Source organism: Canariomyces notabilis (genome assembly GCF_033297395.1).
Source record: "Canariomyces notabilis strain CBS 508.74 unplaced genomic scaffold N656scaffold_2, whole genome shotgun sequence".
NCBI classification, from domain to species: Eukaryota; Fungi; Ascomycota; class Sordariomycetes; order Sordariales; family Chaetomiaceae; genus Canariomyces; species Canariomyces notabilis.
This window is the reverse complement of record NW_027041824.1, coordinates 2,246,246-2,261,383: the sequence shown is the minus strand read 5'-3', so window position 1 is coordinate 2,261,383 and position 15,138 is coordinate 2,246,246. Positions and strand designations below refer to the sequence as shown.

Here is a 15,138-nt window from a genome sequence, read left to right as displayed (position 1 = left end):
AAGATGGCTGCTCATTGATGTTGAAACGCCAGGTCACCGGTCGAGAAGAGCTCAAACTTGACGCGAGCCGCCGGCACGCCCTGGGCTTTTAAGTAGTCGGACATCTCAAGCATGAACTGCTCGGGCCCGCAAATGTAGTACTCTGTGCTGCTGTTCTGCAGAAACAAGTCCTCCGGGTCGACCTTGGCCAGGTCCATGCGGAAATCGTAATTGTACGTGACGCCGACAATATCCCTGTCGGCGAGTTGCGTCTTGAAGATGTTGATGCGGAAATTGGCGTTACTTCGCCGCATCTGAGCAATGTGGTCCTGGAAGGGCACCGACGACCGCGAACCGTGGATCCATGAGATGGGCCGCCCTGGCTGCTGCTTGGTGACGGTGTTGGCTATGCAGACCATGGGCGTAACGCCCACGCCGGCCGATATCAACACCAGGGGCATGGTGCTGCTGCCGTTGTTGATGTCAAGGAAGAATTCACCACACGGATGCGACAGTTCCACCACTGATCCGGCAGGCATGCGGTCGATGAGTATGTTGGACACGACGCCCGGGTGCAGGTACGACCTTGAAACCGAGTTGGAGAACTGCGAACCTTCGTCGCGCTTGACGCTGATGCGGTAGTAGTCTTCTCTCCAGGCTTCGCTGAGCGAGTACTGGCGGGACTGAAGGTAGCCCTCTGGCCCCTGGATCCGCACCGAGACGTACTGGCCCGGTAGGAATTCCGGCAATTTCTTGCCGTCCTGGGGCACCAAGTAGAACGAGTAGATGTCTTCCGACTCGGGAACCACCCTGTCGATCTTGAACTTGCGCCACGACTTCCAATCGTCAAACTCCCTGTACAACTGCGCCTCCCGGCCCATCAGCATCTTGGCCAGTAGCCAGTAAGCCTTCTCCCAGGCAGCGCGTACCGCCGGCGTCATGGCCGGCCCCAAGACCTCGCCGAAAGCCCGAATGAGATATTTCCCAACAATCTCGTAGTGTTCGGGCTGGATGCCGAGCGAGCAGTGTTTGTTGCACATGCGCTCGAACTTGGGAATCAGCTCGGCGATGTTGGTGATGTTGGACGCAAAGTTAAGGATGACGGACGTCAAAGCCCTCGGTTGCCGGCCATTTTTCTGGTTGACACTGTTGAAGTAGTTGTTGAGCTCGGGATTGTCGCGTAACATGTTCTTGTAGAAGATGGTCGTGATGCGCTCACCGTGCTCCCGCAGAGCCGGAATGGTGTCCTTGACCAGCCTTGACTCCTTGTACGTGAGTGCCATGATGGGCTAGTGGTCTCTGAACTGCGAATATGGAAGCAAAGCGAAGCCTCCAGCTACGTTCGTACTGATAAGAGGAGCATCTTCTCGCAACTCTCCCTAGGTCGCCTGGGAGTAAAGTATATAGAGACACAAGCTGGATGCCTCGAACATCGAGAGTGGGCCGTTCTCGGAATTCTACTTACGGGAATTTTTCTTTTCTTCCCTTTCCCAGGAAGCCGCGGCAAACACAATTGCTTTGCGATTGTCTCGTGCTTTCTCGCTCGTACGATATTCAACCGGCAGGGATATTTTTCACGTGTGTTCGAGAAATTTTGTTGATCCATGTCCAATACCGTAGTGGGCGCGGCTTATGTGTCGCTGGTTCCCACAGTGACCCCACAGTCACTCATCACCAGCACTAGTGACATCCACCTCCCTGACATTGGGGGTAACATTTTCCATGTCCAGTACACTACCAGACGCGCTGCTGGCAAGCGCAAAGATACATAAGGTACCTAGGTGGATTCTCTGCTTCTTGATTGTGACTTGTTGAGGGGCAGTAAACCAGAGAAGAAAGCAAGAAGAGGAAATGTGAAGGAAAAAAGAAAACGAGAAAAGGAAAAGGAGACGGAACGCGGCGAGCACCCACCGGCCACGATCCGCGCTGTTAAGGATTCACTCCGCCCATGGCACCATCTTACATATGCATGTGGTGCAAGCTTGAAAACGTGCGGCACTTGCAGGGCTGACATGCGATGCCTCTTACAAGCTACATCTGATATACTTTTGACTAGCGCTTCGGGAAGTTTTGAAGGGAACAGGCTGGAAATTTTACATACAGGGAAAGCTTCAATCGCTTGGCAATCCGCCTCCAATTTGGGGCATGATGCTTCCCACCTCGGCGGCAGCAGCCCTAACTTTGTGTACATACATACACGTACAGTACCGTGCAAGCAGCGGTATGTTACAAGCATCAAAATTGGGCTTCCGGGGTTGATTCTTATGTGCAAATGTAGACTTGTATCTCGGCAAGTTGGTTTCGCTCCACCACCAGTACATGGGTAGTGCATCCCGTCGTACGACATTTCTAACAAGCCCATCAGTTGCCGGTCTCCTCGGAAAATCAAGGGTCCAAAGTATTAAATTGGCGTCGGCAGCTAAGGTAATTGCGCTCATGCGAGCACGCGACTCTGTGAATCTAGAACGAACCTTGTAAGCCCATCCAGTCTACTCACGCAGCACGTTAGCGCCTGGCTGCAACCATCAGTCTACAAGACATTTTATCATCCGAGCAATGGGCCGTCTTGTGAATACCGTTTTCGCATCTTTAGGCCACGTAGCCTGTGGACTCCATCACCAGTTTCTCTGCACTCAATAATAGGTATTCCGTGTTCGGTGTTTGCTTGATATGCACATAATTATATCTCCAGTAACACGAGAGAAACGCCATGACTTGACTGTCGAGAGTGAGTGTGTGCCGAGCGAATCCAGAAATAGAATCGGAATCTCCGACACTTTAAGCATTTTTTACTCCACATCGCCAACCACCAGGTCAGTCGAGACTAGACCCTGGACCCTAGTCGGTGGCATCCTCGGTGTGGGGCCGTGGTGGGCGAGGACGGCATCCTGCCCGGACCCTGTGCCGGATCCGATGTCTTGGCAAACACTTCGGCCCCGTGGAGTTTACCTAACCTTATCCGTACGGAAGCGGCATCGGAAACGGCTGCCGAGATGTGTTGGCTCCCGGAAGGCGTGTTCACCAAAGCGAATTTACAACTACGACTCGGTATTCAGATAACCTCCAGCTCCCATCCGCCGGCTCACCGACGTCGATATCGGACTCGGCATGGTGAATCTGAGCATGGGGGGATGCCGGCTTGCCATAAACAGCTACGTCTTCCCGGCACGGTATCACGTGCGCGAAGACCGGCTGTGCCAAGATGCGATCGGCCATATATCCATGGGAATTACTCTACGGCACTCGTTGCGGTTACCTTACCCGGAGTTCCGGAACTTGGCACCGTCGACAAGCCCCGGCAACTCGGCATTGCGGGGTACCCCGGCCTGAGCCATGGCTCGCCGCAGCATGCGTTCCTAACCATGAGTTGTTGAGGCTCGAGCTCTCTGTCCGCGGCTCCGCTCGTGCGTCTTCCAACGATTGCCTACAGATATTAACGCGATACCTCTATAGAGGATGTTGATTTGGGGTTACAGCGGGTGCAGGGGGGTCCAAAACTGGCAGACAGATTCCGGCCCTTCTCGACTGCTGGACTGCGGCAGCTTGGCCACATCCGACTTACGGATGTCCGGGTGCACCCCCAATATCCTCGTGAGCTCGGGAGTAGTGCTACGCACCGCAATCACAGCAGTTGATCTCCCTCCTTCCATTGCCAGTAGCCCTGGTGCGCAGCGTTGAACCTTGGTCAAGTTGGCCTGCGTTTCTTTGCCAGCTAGCCAGCCAGGGAACGATATGGATGGTCCTAGTCTCCTAGACGAGGGTAGCATAAGGAGTCATGACCTCAATTGTATTAGCTGTCTCCATCTCCATCTCAGCCCCCATCCGGACCAAGTGGAAACAAAAGCGACCATCACTTGGCCTTCTCCTCCTTCCTCCGCCGGCTTTTCCACTTGAGGAAACCCGCTCGTTTCCCCACCGCCACCGCCAAAATCGGCGCCAATTAGCGTAGTGGCTGGCGTCTGGGCCCTGCCGGCTTGCAGCAGCGCATCGGCCGGCATCCAGCATGCTGCAGAGTGAATGCAGATGGAGAGCCGCTTGGCCAGATCACAGAGCTTGGGAGAGCCAATTGGACCCGGAAATGATTTGACCGACGCCCAGGGATGATCTCACCGGCTGCACCTGCGCTCTGCAGAAGCTGGAAACCAATTTGAGTCTCATCTCTGGTGTGGAAGCAGGTGGCAAGTACGGATGTTCTAGCCCAAAACAATAGGACGAAAATGGTGAGGTGTTGACGACTCCTCACGCTACCTTGTCATGAGGGGTTGTGAAAGAGGGGCTGGCGGATATGGGGTCGTCCTACGTTCCTTGACTTGTCTAGGAGAGGAATGGCTTGCCGGCTAGATCAATCACGCTCCTAGTATAAGGTCCTAGTATAAGGAAGGGAAGCCAGCGAGAACACTTCCATGGCAATCCTGCTTGCGTGCTGTCCTCTTTGACCCTGTCCGACGCAGTTAGAAACCTTTGCAGTCTCGAAGATTGAGCTTAGGGTGCTTTCACAGGGTCATCACACAAGGCATCGACACCAAATACTGTCAAACGATTTCGAATTGACCTTCCACAATGGCTGTGGCCAGAATTAACCCCAGGACAGCCTGGGCAGCAACTGCAAGCCTTCGAACCCTGCCGGTATCGTGCCGGTCTCTCTCTCGGCGGGCCTTCCACCAGACCCCATCGCCCCGCAACCGAAGCCATCTTCTCCCCGAGTTCAGCCTGAAAGACCGCGTCATCATTGTCTCCGGCGGCGGGCGGGGGCTGGGCCTGTGTCAGGCCGAGGCGTTGCTCGAGGCCGGCGCGGTGGTGCACGCGCTGGACCGGCTTCCGGACCCGACGGGGGGGAAATCCGCAAACACAGACAGCAACAGCGATTTTGCACGCGTGTCGGCGCGCGCGGCCACGGAGCTCGGCACGCGGCTGGCCTACCACCGCGTCGACGTGCGGGACCAAAAGGCGCTGGGCGACATCGTTGGGGGCATCGCGGAGAAAGAGGGTCGGCTGGACGGGCTGATCGCGGCCGCGGGCATCCAGCAGGAGACGCCCGCGCTCGAGTACACGGCCGAGGACGTGGACAAGATGCTCGGCGTCAACGTCACGGGCGTCTTCATAACGGCGCAGGCCGTAGCGCGCGAGATGATCAAGCGCGGCCAGAAGGGGAGTTTGGTGCTGATTGGGAGCATGAGCGGGACAGTGGCGAACAGGGGTCTGATTTGCCCGTGGGTTTTCTCCTTTTTTGATTTTTATCTTTCCTTCCTTTTCTACCTCTTCTCTGGCAGAGGCTGACTAGCAGTAGAGCTTACAACGCCTCTAAAGCCGCAGTTCTACAACTCGCTCGCAATCTGGCAGCCGAGTGGGGCGAGCACGGCATCCGGGTGAATACCATATCACCAGGTTACATTGTCACGGCCATGACAGCAGGCCTCTTTGAAGCCTTCCCCGAGAGGCGGACGGCTTGGCCCGATGCCAACATGCTCAAACGACTGAGCTATCCGGAGGAGTATCGGGGGGCAGCGGTGTTTTTGCTCAGTGACGCCAGCAGCTTCATGACCGGAGCTGATTTGAGGATTGATGGAGGCCACTGCGCTTGGTGAACGAGTATGCGTAATATATCGACATCGAGCCGCGATGTATAGCCTGACAATCGTTTGAAGTCGGGGTATCTGAATGTTGAGAGAACGTACATGTATTGTACAGTACATAGCGCCGTTTTATCCTTGGTCTTGGCCCCGGTTTGAGAGCGGGAACCCGATTCGGGGATCTAATACAGACGGTGATTCAATCCACGCAGCGGTATCCTGTCCAAAGTCATGACGCTGGGGACACTATGCCTTCGGGGCCCAGCCTCGCAGCAGTGCCGGGTTTGAGTCTCAATCGCTGCTCGATGTCCGCCGAGGACCGGCCACTCTGTCGAAGCACCAATATCTGCTTAACGGTAGCGATATCTAAAAACTCCCTGCCCTTGTCGGTCGATTTGCCGGTGTTGGCAAGCTCCTGTTTGGCCTGGGTTTCTAGCCGATGCCGTGCTTCAAGCACGCCGAGGGTGGCATTATTTGGCACGGATGGGAACCGCGACTTTGGGAGCGACTGCTTGACGCCGGATGCATCCGGGACCGGCGATGCTATTGACGAAGGGGAAAAGGTTGGATTAGGCTGCACGACGCCCATCTTTCTCAGGCGGTCTGCAAAATCTGGGCTGATGAATTCGGACTGCTCAGGGTCCATTGAGTCGGCGCGGATGGCTGTGTCATGGTAAGCACAGGCTGGCGAGGTGGCATGAGAGCATCCAACCATCGTCTTTCGTATAAGAGGCTTGCGGCCGGGGCTGCAATACCGGACCGGCGTCCGGAGCTGACGAAGGGCGCGGTGTGGCCGGAGTTGGTCTCGCTGCTGGCCTCGTCGCTGCCGGCGGAATCGACCCCGGAGCGCGAGATGGAAACTTTCTCACAGTCTCTCTTGCTGTTTTTGATGCGGATGAACCCATTGCGATGCTGAAGATGGAAATCGGGTGTGTTGACGTGAAGCAGGAAAAACTGGTCCCAAAAATTAAGAAATAGCTTGCGATCAAGAAGTCCTGTCGTCATTAACGAGCTGGTGCTTCAGCCACAGTTGTGGCTGGTCATAAGCTCACGCCACCTCCTGATCTTTTTGTAGGATGAAATTCGATGAATCGCTGGGCCAAACTTCAACAATTTTGCTTCTTGTCATTTTTCTGTTTCCTTTTTCGCCTTCAGCATATCTCGGGCGTCTTAGCGACTATATTATTGGTTTATGTATATACTCGACATCTTCTACATTCCTGTACACTTTGCACTTGCTCTTTATATTCTCGAACCTCGACTCGGACTAAGGCGGATAAGCCTACCCCTAAGCCACGACCGCCAACCTTCAAAAGGCTCATCTCAAGCTTGTTATGTTCCCCAAGGCCAGTTCGTAAATTTCGCGTGCGAATTCTCCCCATCGACTGAAGATGACAAAATCGGTCTTTACTTACTGAGGAGCAAAGCAATTACTGAAGTCCTACAAGAAATGCGTAAAGGAAAATCTATGTAAATTGTCGCGAAGCACTTGAACAGAGTATGTCTTCACGAGAGGAAGGCCGAACTTGAGCATTCGCAATACTGGAGGCAGGTCTGATTTGGTCAAGCTGCCCCGCTACTACTGAACCCTGGAGCATTGGAACTGCGCTGATGCACTCCAACTTGTTACCTTATGTACTGTAGAAGAGAGAGCGAGAGAGAGCGGATAAGGAGGGGGGGAGGGGGGTTTTATAGGTAGTGCACTTTTGCGCTTGTTGGCGCTTGCTGGGAAGGCTCCTTCCACTTGTTGTTCTGGAACTTGGAAGCTACGAAGTTGGACATTCGCAATACTGAAGGCCGGTCTGAGTTTGGTACCACCTGCAACTTAGCAGCTTGACTCGGCGAAGTGTTGCCACGGGTGCCGTCTGACACACTGGGTCCAGAATTTGGAATACATGGCATATACAGTCGCTATCGAAGCTCCATGCCCATCGGGGTTTGCCTAGGTGTCTTAGGTACGCCAGAGGTCAACTACCTATCAATACATCATCAATTGCTAGCGAGTGTATATTAGTTCTTGCAAAGAAGAGCTAAGACACCATGCTGATTGTCTAGGCGCCGCTGGCCCAACTATACGAGGCGAAGAGGGTTGTGCTCCCTAAGCAGGTCTGAGCAGCTCTGAGCAGTACTGACTGTTCGCCACCTCACAGGTTTATCCTGGTTAACCGTGGTTTCCGGGCCGCTCTCCCAACCTGGTAAGGTATTGCTCATTTTCATCTTTGCCAGATATCAATCAGTCTTGGTTGCCTCCTGGAGCAATCTCACCATGTGGATCATGGTGCCCGTCGCTGGAATCCCATTGTGACCCTGCCTTCATATCCTAGACATCCCCGAGCCGTCCTGACGTATCATCAACAAACTCACCCGTGACCGAGACCAGGAGAAAGGGTGGTAGCTGTAATTTAAGAGGAAAAGGCCTCGCGGAATGGTTCGCGAATCGGAACCGGTGTTGGGGCTTTGGGGCGTCTGCAGGGACGGTTGGTTGTTGGTCTCAACGAAGCACGGCGGCTATTGAGACGAAGGTTGTTGGCCCGGAGGTGCGACCCCTTTCAACCAACATGAATGTATAGGTACCTAAGCGTTTCTGTGAACACCGCCAAGGCGCCACATTTTTTTATCGACACCCCCTATATCGCGATGTCAGCGGGTCCTGCACGCTGGAGATGATCCCGCTAGGGGGAGGCCAGGATCGGGCGTACGCTCAGGCTTCATCGGGCGGCGAAGGAGCACAATATTCCAGTATCAAGAAGATCTGCTTTGAGCACGTTCTGCCACGAGGAAGAATATCCGGTCCAGATCCGCGCAACAAAGGGGATGGGGTGCGGCCAGGGGTTTCTTCATCGTGGCAGACAGACAGACAGACAGATAGCCAAGAGCACGTACGAAGTAAGGCGGCTCGGTTTGGATGCGAGTCCGCTAATCGTTCATCCACAGGCATCTATCTAAGTATCTCAGCTATCAGATGAGAGAGGAAGGTAAACCGATGCCATGCCAAGCGGCCTACTATCGAGCTCCACGATCTTTCCGGCTGCCCTATATGATTTTGCTTTTCGATCCAGCATTTTTTGTTCTTTCTCTGATACACAGCAGCATCCAGCAGCTTAGCGGGGAGGCTTTGCGAGGCTATTCTAGAGAAATGGAGTCGTCATTCGGATGGCTAGTAATGCTGGACTCCTCTCAAGTAGGTGAGAGCTGGCCCATTCCAGGGTTGGAACCACGGCTTTATGGAGCAACGAACCCCTTATCAAAACCACCTTACAGTGTAGGTAGGTAGGCTGGGGCACTCTGGGGCGTACGAATGAGGCTACGTATGCAGTACCATTAGGTGACTTCCTAGAGTGCAGTGACAGTGCATCCGGCTCGGTTTTCAAATCCATACCTAGTGACAGCAATGAGCGAATCAGCTTGCCAGGAGGTGGCTTTCCTGCAAGCAGAACGCACCAGATTCAAATCTCTCTTAAAAGGGGACAAATACGACAGATAGTAAGGGGGAATCTTCTTCATCAAGACCAAGAAGTCTCAACTGTTGTCGAGGCATGCTCATTCTACAAAACCCCGGTCAAGGCAGGGAAAACTCACGGGTCACAAACCTTGTGCGCCTGCCATCTATCAAACATGTTGGTCAAGGTAGGACAACATTAATCGGAGACACAGGATGAGACGGGAAACGAACAATGGATGGTTGCGCAACATGTGGTGATGGGCAGTTGTTGAATTCATCGGGTCTGAGAAACCAAGGCGGATCCACACGTTTGAAAAGTTGATTTCGACGTCGCACACGTGGAGAGTCTCACTTGCTCAAGCTGCCAAGCCTAGCCCCTTCTCTGCTTCTCCGTGCAAGTCGAGAGTGCTGCAACCAATCAGGCAGTGAGTCATCAAGGCCCCCGCACCTGAAATTTCTGGTGTGAGAGCTCCCCCGCTCCAAACCAGCCCCGCTCAAAGTAGGTGCTATCGCTCCGTCTGGCGGGCACGACACAACCTGGAACCCGCCCTTCCGTAAATCGGCTTTTTCACCTCTAAACCTCCATCATCTCAACCGCGAAACCGGACCACCAGCGAACAATTGCCGCGGCCCAACAGCCTATCTGGCAGCGACCCGTGCCGTCTCGGGATCGGGAGCCCACTTACCCGTGATCACACCGTTGTTTTTCGCCTCCCCACCTGCTCGGGGCTTACCGCTTTGTCCCATGGAGAGCCCCGAGTTTGCGGCTGGCAATGGCATGCGGAGCCATGGCGCAATCGGCGGCGGCCAAAACAACAAGCGCAAACGGAGCCTCATGGACAGCAGTCCCGCGAGCCTTCTCGACCACGATCACCACGACCGCGACGTCGACCACGATGTGGGAGGCGATGGTTCTCCCGAGGGCAAGGGCCGTCGCCTACCCGGCGTGAAGCGCGCTTGCAATGAGTGTCGCCAGCAAAAGGTAAGCAAATCTCGGCTGTCAGCGAGGTTTCAGTCATCTCTTCGCCTTTCGGTCCCATCTCCGGCTCCGGCTGCGCATTTGCTTCTGCCTCGGCAATTCGCGCTGCGCCGCATTTGCGACCACTCCGCTCCCGGCCTCGCCCCGGACGCCCCTCCCGATTACCGGAGCTGCCCGATTGTTTTCCTCCTTGTCCACCGCCCGCTTACTCTGTTCGCTCTCGGATGGATACCAAGCTAACCTGTGTCATGCGATCTCTCTCCTCTTAGTTACGCTGCGATGTCGTGCAGGACCCCTTCCAGAGTTGCTCTCGGTGCGTTCGGCTCAAGCTCGAATGCAAGATTGAGTCCAACTTTAAGCGCATTGGCAAACGCTCCAAGCATGCCGAGATGGAGAAGGAGATCGACAAGCTACGCCGCGCCGTCCAGATGGCCAAAGCTCAAGGCTTCGTCCTCGACGACGATGACGAGGCCGTGCAATCGCAGCTCCAGTCCCCGGTTGTTGCCAGCCAGTACAGCCATACCCGCAACCCCTCGCTAATGGGCTCTGAGGAGGCCGTTTCATCACTGCTGCATCTGAAGCGTGGCGGCTCGTACAATCTGCCCCGCATCGCACGCGAGCTCGAGGACTTCAGACTTACCGAAGACGATGAGAGACAACTGTTCGGCCAGTTTTTCAGCTACTACCACCCGTTTCTGCCCTTCCTAAACCCCACTCAGACCGCAGACCAATACTATCAGCAGCATCCCTTGCTTTACTGGGCCATCATAGCCGTCGCCAGCAGACGCTTCAGCCCTGACCCTACCATCCTTACGAAGCTGTCCGGGCCGTTGACGAGGTTACTATGGAACACCGTGGGAGAGGTGCCACAGAGCTACTTTGTCGTCAAGGCGCTATGTCTCCTCTGCACGTGGCCGCTTCCGACAAGCACGACATCTTCGGACCCTACGCACATCCTTTGCGGAGTCATGATGAAGACAGCAACAGGCATCGGCCTGCACCGGCCAAATCACATCAACGACTTTTCGCGAGTTGCCGTCGAGCTCAACAAGGACGGGTTGCACGACCGAATCAAGACCTGGGCGGTATGCAATATTGTGGCGCAGACGATAGGAACGGGGTACGGTCAGCCAGCATCGACCTTGTATGACTGGACCTTGGCAGTTCGACCGGGCGATTCGGGTCCCTTCTCGCTGGGACCCGAGTTAGAGGCCAGACTGCAAATAGAACGCTTCTGTGACAAGGTCTCCAAAGAGATGTATAGCAACGTCAGTGACCCTCGTGGCGTTGCCGGCGACGAACACCGCGCCATGCTGATGCGAGTGTACCGCCGTGAATTCAACGAGTTGCAAGCTACCATACTCTCGCAGAATCTATCGCCTATCATCCAGCTCCATCTGAGGGCTGCCGGCCTTCATCTGCGGCTAGCCGGTTTTTTCGACTCAAGTAGCACGCCAGGCTACCTGGACGATTTGATGGCCTTGTGGCGTGCAACGACCTCCTACCTCGATTTGATCCTGGATGGTCCCGAGACATGTCACGAATCCTATCAGTACCAGCTACGAGACCAGTTCTTTTTGAAATATGCTACAAATTACATCCAGCAAATGCTGGTCGCCGCGGGGTTCGCCCTGCTCAAACTCATGCGTTCGTTCTTTGCAAAGCAGGTCGATTTCGAACGAGGCCGAAATCTCTTCCACAGGACCATCCAAGCCATCAGAACCACTAGTGTTGTGCAGAATGACTTGAATTGGCGCCTGGCAGAGCTGATGGTCCAGATTTGGAACGGTGCCAGACTAGAAGGCGTTTCGCCATCATTCCAGGGCGACGACCACCCTGAAATTGATGACAGTCTGCAGCTCAAGGTCCGCTGCCGGCACAGCATGAGTCTTGTTTTCGACTCGATTTGGCACTGGAGGGAAGAATACCAAGCAAGAGGGCGAGGTACGCTCGACGGTGAGTTATTCCATACACCCTATCCGGCTTTCCTCCCACTGGTCCCCTTTCCTGCCTGCGTTTCTCCATGATGGGCTCCTCCAGGCTAAGAATCTCCGTGGTAGCTCTGAAGCAACCCACACACCCCGATTCGGCTAATGAATCTTCAGCCTCTTCGACTCATCTGGATACGACCCTGGCTCCGCCCTCACACGGTTTGCCGGGCCCTCTCAATCTGGCGACTTCAAATGGAGCCTTGACTCCCAGCGGCGGGTCGACCATGGGAGCCGGTGCCCAAGGCGCCATTTTGGGCCTGGGATACGAAAGCACGTACGATGTTTGGGACCCCCAGCACTGGATGTTGGACGGATTGCTTGACTTCAACTACACGTTCGTCCCCCCCATCGAGGGCGCTTAGGAATACATGGGCACCTTGGTGCCTTAACTTTTGGGGGCCACCTACCTCTCTTTTGGTTGTTATTTCGGTCTTATATGACGGCGACAGGCCGGCGCGTTGCTTGATGGTATACTGTTTCTTATGGTCTGACGAAATACCCCTTTTTATTGAGCATATATGATCATCACGGTTCATCTGGTTGGGGTCGAAAAGTGGGGGATTTCGGGTCGCGTCTGGACAACAAAAAAAACGGGTTGACGAGGTTGGTTTTCCAAGTGTGCAAATCTTGTGCATCTACTCATTGTGCCTAGCCATCTTGCAGGATAGCGGGGGTCAGGAGATGTGTTTGTTTCTCTCAGCGCACGGTCAGTCCATTGTGCTTTGTTTGCCAGCAGTGAACCCCTACACCTACTGCCGGTGTGGAGGGCAGGACCGGAATGATAGGACGAATGCTGTTGATAAGCGTTCCGTCCTGGGCCGTCCAGACCTCTCTATTCCCATCACCACGCCTCGGGATTGGGGCTGCCTTGGGGGCAGATGCCTCGTACATCCTGAGGCAGCCAGCAATTTGGTGGGTCGGCTCAGCTCAAGTGAAGCTGATTGCAAGCCACTCCATCAACAACACGAAACTGAGATCTAACCCCCGGGGCCAGGAGGTATTCCAGGATGCTTCACACTTTGGAAACAGCGAAAGAAGTCTTGCGCTTCTTGTTGTCTGGTGTCGAACTATTACTATTCTTGTACACACACACACATACACACACACATGGGTTTTTGTTTGAGATTCAGTACTGGCTGCAGTCACGTACACCTGTAATGTAACATCGAATGCTGTGGAAGGTGCAGATTTCAAAGTTGACCTGAGCTTGGAGCTTGTTTGGTTGTTGGGGTTGCAGCCAGGTGCGGCGTGGAAGAATGAAGCCGCAACACAGCAGCTGAACGGTGAACAGTGTCTCTTGGGGGTTTTGTGTCATATCAACGTTGCCTTGGAGGCACCTACCTTACTTCGACTTGCCGACTGCCCCCACAACGACTGCTGCCCTACGACAAGACACCAGGAATGGCTTGCATATCTTTTTTCAAGTTAATCTTTTCGAGACATCGGATGAGCTTGTTAGCTAAGCTAGACGAACCTTGTTGGCTCTGTCGGACCAGCTTGTTGGGTCGAACTTTCAGGATTCACAACTCTAATTCCTACTCAATGTACGGTACTGATGTTCTTGACAATGTGGCTGCATGGCATAGGACTGCTCACGCAAAGAGGATTTCCAACTGTTGTCAGTAGGATATCTATTCATGTTCCTTTTTTTTCTTGCCGTTTCCTCTTCTTCTCCCCTTGTTTGCCCTTTCTCTTTGACTGGCTCCTTGCCGCTTATCATCTGATATGCCACGTCGCGCCGCGAACAAAATAACGTTATACTGTAAGGATTGCAGGGGCGGGTATGGCTTGCGATGCCGGTTTTGTTTATGTCAGTAACTCACCGTGGCATGAAGTTCGGCGGCGGCGTATCAGCGTTTCTGTCTTGTAGACCCTGTCTTTTTCTCTCTCAAGCCTTTCCTTTTGTGGTGTTATTTTTCTCCTTGGTGCTCCAAGACCAACGCCTTGGCTCCTTCATCCCGGGGATAGGCGGTGTTTTTCCCCCGGTTTGGTTGCGGCACAGTCCAGCACACCGCGGCAAGTTGCGATGAATGACCGCTTCTGGAAGGACCTCGAGGGCAAGAGTCCAAGACAGTCTGGCTGATGAGAGGACTTATCAAACATAACATTACTCACAGTGACAACTAGCACGCGCAGACTGAGATCGCGGTGAGTGCGGGTGCCAGCGGAGTGCCAAGCCATCCTGCGCGGCCGCCGGTGGCGCGCTCACGGCTCACTCTGCTGCAGAGTTCGACTTCTGGGCCCGTCAATCAAAGCGAAAGGTTGAGGGGCAATCTCGTTGACTTGTACAGTACAGAGGGAATTGCATTGATCGACGGGACTGGCGGTGGCAGCGAGCCCTGGCCGCTTATCGCCCGCCTTGTCCATGCGGTTTTATCGGGGCGTCGGGGGGGGGGGGGGGTGAAGGCGCCGACTAGACAACGCCTGGACACGGGACTCGTTGGGAGATCGGCGGATCGAAAAATGAAGGTCAATGCTCAACCCCCGATTCCCAAGTCCCGGGTGGCGGGGCGCTCATGTCTCGATCTGAGCAGTGAAGCTCCATTCCCCATACTCATAGTCCGCCAGCCACAAGTTAGCGGGGCTATGTCGACCAGGCCGCCTTCACTGCGACCAGATTCCCCAGGCTGCCGGTTTACTCACAATAACCACAACGACCGCTTGGACAGGCGAGGCCAAAATAAGCCAAAGCCTTGTTTACGCTAGGCTGCTGGGAATATCACCAGTTGTGTGGATGATACCGAATTCTGCGCCTTCCCTCCCACATAGGCTCCCACATACTCCGTGGACAGGGGGTGGATTTCGGCGTGGCGGAGAGACTCCCGGCCGAAATTGCCGCCTTCTCCGTCTGATCAGTCCTCACAGGCCCAGCATCGATAATTCCATATCACCTGGGGGACAGGGTCTAGAACTACTAGGTGGGCCATGATTTGTCAAAGCAGCACTTAACGTTGATGGCAGTCTTCTACACTCCGCTACTTACCGCTATTTACACACCCTACACCTCCATCGGGGAGGATTGCAAATTCTCTAGCCGAGAATCCGGGACACACCACCTAACGATACGGGTAACGGGTACAGTACAAGTCGAGCATGGGTGCTTCCCTTTAGGCATAGGGAGCGAGAATCTGCCCTGGAGTCTGCAGGGACAAGGCAACCTCCATCGCTTCCCCTACC

General features: G+C 54.5%; 6 protein-coding genes across 6 annotated transcripts; 3 read left to right on the top strand and 3 right to left on the bottom strand.

The window, feature by feature from the left end:
* Positions 1–11: 11 nt before the first annotated feature.
* N656DRAFT_765663 (globin-like protein) lies at positions 12–1,262 on the bottom strand (the record flags this gene model as incomplete). Its single annotated transcript, XM_064813423.1, has 1 exon — positions 12–1,262. One exon carries the CDS (start codon positions 1,260–1,262, stop codon positions 12–14), a length of 1,251 nt encoding a protein of 416 aa, XP_064674335.1.
* Positions 1,263–1,509: 247 nt separating this feature from the next.
* N656DRAFT_272544 (uncharacterized protein) lies at positions 1,510–2,307 on the bottom strand. The gene has a single exon (XM_064809079.1). The coding sequence runs from the start codon at positions 2,213–2,215 to the stop codon at positions 1,757–1,759; it is 459 nt and encodes a 152-aa protein (XP_064674334.1). The 5' UTR covers positions 2,216–2,307; the 3' UTR covers positions 1,510–1,756.
* A 1,836-nt stretch (positions 2,308–4,143) lies between these two features.
* N656DRAFT_272506 (NAD(P)-binding protein) lies at positions 4,144–5,671 on the top strand. The gene is made up of 2 exons (XM_064809078.1): positions 4,144–5,189; positions 5,267–5,671. Exons 1-2 carry the CDS (start codon positions 4,540–4,542, stop codon positions 5,562–5,564), a joined length of 948 nt encoding a protein of 315 aa, XP_064674333.1. The 5' UTR covers positions 4,144–4,539; the 3' UTR covers positions 5,565–5,671.
* N656DRAFT_272499 (uncharacterized protein) lies at positions 5,518–6,546 on the bottom strand. Its single transcript, XM_064809077.1, has 2 exons — positions 6,262–6,546; positions 5,518–6,212 (listed from the first exon to the last, which is right to left on the bottom strand). Exons 1-2 carry the CDS (start codon positions 6,452–6,454, stop codon positions 5,779–5,781), a joined length of 627 nt encoding a protein of 208 aa, XP_064674332.1. The 5' UTR covers positions 6,455–6,546; the 3' UTR covers positions 5,518–5,778.
* A 3,190-nt stretch (positions 6,547–9,736) lies between these two features.
* On the top strand, positions 9,737–12,323 carry N656DRAFT_701314 (uncharacterized protein; the record flags this gene model as incomplete). Its single annotated transcript, XM_064810935.1, has 3 exons — positions 9,737–10,162; positions 10,240–11,926; positions 12,031–12,323. The coding sequence occupies 3 exons, from the start codon at positions 9,737–9,739 to the stop codon at positions 12,321–12,323; spliced, it is 2,406 nt and encodes an 801-aa protein (XP_064674331.1).
* Positions 12,324–12,507: 184 nt separating this feature from the next.
* N656DRAFT_271667 (uncharacterized protein) lies at positions 12,508–13,223 on the top strand. Its single transcript, XM_064809076.1, has 2 exons — positions 12,508–12,564; positions 12,614–13,223. Exon 2 carries the CDS (start codon positions 12,740–12,742, stop codon positions 13,082–13,084), a length of 345 nt encoding a protein of 114 aa, XP_064674330.1. The 5' UTR covers positions 12,508–12,564; positions 12,614–12,739; the 3' UTR covers positions 13,085–13,223.
* Positions 13,224–15,138: the final 1,915 nt, after the last annotated feature.

What these genes read in the sequence shown, in the direction of transcription:
- N656DRAFT_272544 (XM_064809079.1), bottom strand. Translation starts at nt 2,215, where the DNA reads ATGCTTGTAACATACCGCTGCTTGCACGGTACTGTACGTGTATGTATG.
- N656DRAFT_272506 (XM_064809078.1), top strand. Translation starts at nt 4,540, where the DNA reads ATGGCTGTGGCCAGAATTAACCCCAGGACAGCCTGGGCAGCAACTGCA. An exon ending in AACAGGGGTCTGATTTGCCC is followed by an intron (nt 5,190 to 5,266) that starts GTGGGTTTTCTC and finishes GACTAGCAGTAG; the next exon opens with AGCTTACAACGCCTCTAAAG.
- N656DRAFT_272499 (XM_064809077.1), bottom strand. Translation starts at nt 6,454, where the DNA reads ATGGGTTCATCCGCATCAAAAACAGCAAGAGAGACTGTGAGAAAGTTT. An exon ending in CTCTTATACGAAAGACGATG is followed by an intron (nt 6,213 to 6,261) that starts GTTGGATGCTCT and finishes ACCATGACACAG; the next exon opens with CCATCCGCGCCGACTCAATG.
- N656DRAFT_271667 (XM_064809076.1), top strand. Translation starts at nt 12,740, where the DNA reads ATGATAGGACGAATGCTGTTGATAAGCGTTCCGTCCTGGGCCGTCCAG.